The sequence below is a fragment of the Acomys russatus genome, chromosome 7, assembly GCF_903995435.1.
Source record: "Acomys russatus chromosome 7, mAcoRus1.1, whole genome shotgun sequence".
Taxonomy (NCBI): domain Eukaryota; kingdom Metazoa; phylum Chordata; class Mammalia; order Rodentia; family Muridae; genus Acomys; species Acomys russatus.
The window spans coordinates 68180177-68183907 of record NC_067143.1 but is presented as its reverse complement, the minus strand read 5'-3'; the positions used below and the strand labels follow the sequence as shown (position 1 = coordinate 68183907).

Sequence of the window (3731 nt, the reverse complement as noted above, 5' to 3'; positions counted from 1 at the left end):
ACCTCTGGGGGTGACTATGAGGTTGTTGCCAGGGAAGGCTATCTAAGGGGAAGGCGTTCTGAATGAGGGCAGCGGTGCCCATGGTGGGAGGAGGGGAAGACGGTGGAGTCAAAGGGCACCAAGAAAAATAAAACTGAATGCGTATTTTCTCCCTCCCTCTGTCCCTCCCTCCCTCCCCCCCTCCCCTCCTCTCCCCATCTCTCTGCTTCTTGGCCACTGTGATGTGAGGTGTTCTACACCTCACATCCTCTGCTCCATGATGGGCCGAAACTTTTGAGACCATGAGCCAGCACACACATTTTCTCATTTAATTTGTTTGTGTCAGATTTTTTGTTTTGTTTTGTTTTGTTTGTTTGTCACAGTGGCAGAAAGTCTCACCAGCACCATTCTACTCTACCTGGAAATACAAGGGTGACAACCCACTCATCCATCTATTTATCCATCCACCACCCACTCCCCCTTTCATTCACCACTCACTTACACATAATCTATCCATCCCTTCGCCCATTTCCCCATTCATAAGCCATCCCTTCACCTGTCTTATGATGCTGACTAAAGTCCTGTGTTAGGTGTGAGCTAGGCACTAAGGATACAAAGGAAAAGACATGTGGTGCTCACCCCGAAGGACTTTTCCCTTCACACCCCACTTTTAAATACAGTACGTGGGAATGTAGCCTGCCTCACAGGTTAGGGGGGCCCATGGGAGAAGAAGAGGACTGGCTGGGTGGTGGTGGCGCACACCTTTAATCCCAGCACTTAGGAGGCTGAAGCAGGTGGATCTTTGTGAGTTTGAGGCCGGCCTGGTTTACAAATCAAGTCCAGGACAGTCAAGGTTACACAGAGAAACCCTGTCTCGAAAAACCAAAAAAGAAAAAAAAAAAAAAAAAAAAAAAAGAAAGAAAGAAAGAAAAGAAAAGAAAAGAAAGAAAAAAGAAAAGAAGAGAACTGATGGGATCAAGGGTGGCTCTTGGACTGGTGACCCAGGCAGTCAGAGGTAGTTACACCTGTGACCTATCCTAATGACACTTATATGTTAGCTGCATACCAAGTCCTGTGTCCTTGTTCCTTGAGATAAATGCAAGCCAGTGGGATCTTGTTATTTCTTTCCTCTTTCCTCCCCTCCCCCCTCCTTTCCCTCTCTCCCTCCCTCTCTCTCTCTCTCTCTCCCTTTCTTCCTTCTTTCTTTTGAGACAATGTCTCACTATGTAACCCAGTTTGACCTTAATGTCACAATCCCTCTGCCTCAGTCTCCTAAGTGCCCAGATTCTGAGAATGTGATCACCACTTCTAAGTTAGCCACTCAAAACAAAACAATATTTTTAAAATTGTAAAATGTAAAATAAAACCTATATATCAGTTAAAATTTCATGTGGTAAAATGTATACCTTAACAACAACAAAAAACTAACCAAAAAAATAAGTATTGCTGTTGACACCACCTCTGGAAAAGTCAACCCAGAAAAACTGGATTTGGCCCAGCTTTGGGCACCCAGCCAATACTGTCCAAGGTCTCATGTACCTGAAATCAGTGATCAAAAAATGGCAGAAGCTAAAATCCTTTATCCCACCCACACTGGCGAGCTGAATGCTTGACCTCTGGCTGGTGGCACTATTTTGGGGGTTTTCTGGCAACTTTGGGAAATAAGATCTGGATAAAGGAAGTGGGTCGCTGACGGTGGGTCCTTGGAGAGGGACTCTTGTCCCTGCATCTCTGACCATCCACCCGGGCTCACTCTCTTTGCCACCCAAGAGACGGACAGCTCGCCTCTGCCACACATTCCTGTGGCCATGACGCTCTACCCAAGAGCATGGGACCAAGACACCTCGGGCTTGAACTCCGTGAGCTGAAACAAACGCCTCGTCCTGTAAGCTTGAGCATTTTAGACACAGTGACACAAAGGTAATCAATGCAGGTCCCTAATGGAAACCGCTGGACCAGCTCCCGCCCTAGTGGAGGGATACACTCGGGCTTACCTCCTCATGGCTCCCAGGGGGTCGGAAGAGCCATAATCATGACCTTCATCAGCACCGGGATAGTCTGGATTTCCATAAAAGTCGGGAGCGTCTGGTGGATTCTCAGCACCTGGGTAATCAGGTTCCCCAAAGGAGTCTGGGTAGGAGTTGACTCTGTTGACTCTGGACCCAAGGTAGCCTGCATCTCTTCTGTAGCTCGGCAGGTTGGAATGGGATCTGGGGTCCGGATGGTCAGAGTCGCCTTGGGCTCCAGGGTAGTCTGGTTCTTCCAGGGATCCCAAATAGCCTAGATTGGTTCTGGAGCCTGTGTAGCTCACGCTGCTTCTGACTCCGGCAAAGCCAGCGTGGCGCTGAGAGCCGGGGTAGTCAGGCTCCACAGAGAAGCTTTGGGAGTCAGTATAGTCCGGCTCAGGGAAAGACGCGAGATAGTCTGGCCTCGTTCTGGAATGTGCAGGGAACGGATGACTCCCGGGGCCGCGAGAGTCCGTGTTACTTGGAGCTCCGGGATAATCTGGTTCTGCTAGGGAGCTGGGGTCGTCTGGGCTTGTCCTGGAGCCCGGAGAATATGGGTTGCTCTTGGGGTGGTGGAATTCTGGGCAATCTTGAGCTTTCCAATAGCTCTGTGGGTGGTTCTGAGACCCCGAGGAGTCAGGGTAGTCAGCATCCCCGATGTAGCTGCTGTTCCTGTGGAAGGAAGACATGATGCCCAAGGGTCTTCAACGCGCTGTGCTAAAGCACTGCTGCATCCATAGCAACTCAGGGACCTTTTCATTAACCTGAAACATTGAAAAGGAGGGGGAAAGTCAGCTATTTTTCTCCCTTCTGTGCATGCATTGCTTGTTTTCTTCCAATATCTGATAACTAGGTGTTCAGGTGCCCAGAACAGCGTTTTTACAGCCTCCCACACAATGATGAAGCTGGGAAAGCGCTGTGACTTGCAGGTCATGTTGTTGAAGGATTGACGTCATTCCCCCATATATCAACTTTCTACCTCTGTGGTCTGGGATGCAGTGGTCTGAGGTCATGAGAATGACAGTGCTCTCTGCAAGAACAGTAAGTTAGCACATCCTTCGGAGAGTGGACTTGTGGGCAACTCGCCTGAGCAAAGCCACCATAGCAGAGAGAATAAACCCATGTCCTCCTTTTCTCAATGTGCTGATATCCACAGCCCCAGTTAAATCTTAAATAATATAGCTGCATGATTGGTAGGGTCACGAACCAAAGATTAGAAAGAACAAAATACTCTTTTTGAGACAGAGTCTCATGTAAGCCCAGGCTGGCCTTGAGCTCACCATGTAGCAGAGAGGGTGACCTTGAGTTTGATTCCAAATTCAAGGATTACAGATTACTGCCACTGTACCAGGTCTAAACCATGCTGGACTTCCTGCATACCAGACTACTGCTCTACCAACGGGAGCTGCACCCAGCCCGCAGGAACAGAACATCTTTGAGCTGTTTGCTTGCTTGTTTGTTTGAAACGAGGTCTCACTGTGTAGCTCAAGCTGATCCGGAGCTCACAGTCTGCCTGCCCTAGCCTCCCAAACGCTGGAGGAGTTACATGTGTGTGCGGCAATGCCCAACCATGCCCAACCGACGAGACCATTTTGTTTGCTCTATTTCTAGAGTTAAAAGCACAGCTCAGCCGGCCGGAGAGAGATGGCTCAGAGGTTCAGAGCATTGCCTGCTCTTTCAAAGGTCCTGAGTTCAAGTCCCAGCAACCACCTGGAATGAGATCTGGTGCCCTCTTCTGGCCTGCAG

General features: G+C 49.2%; 1 protein-coding gene across 1 annotated transcript in view; it reads right to left on the bottom strand.

The window, feature by feature from the left end:
- Positions 1 to 2746, bottom strand: part of Tmc5 (transmembrane channel like 5) — an 84763-nt gene extending 82017 nt beyond the window's left edge. Inside the window, exon 1 of the mRNA XM_051149388.1 lies at positions 1974 to 2746. Within this exon, the coding sequence (XP_051005345.1) occupies positions 1974 to 2674 (701 nt within the window). The 5' untranslated portion in view covers positions 2675 to 2746. The remainder of the gene's footprint in view (positions 1 to 1973) is intronic.
- Positions 2747 to 3731: the final 985 nt, after the last annotated feature.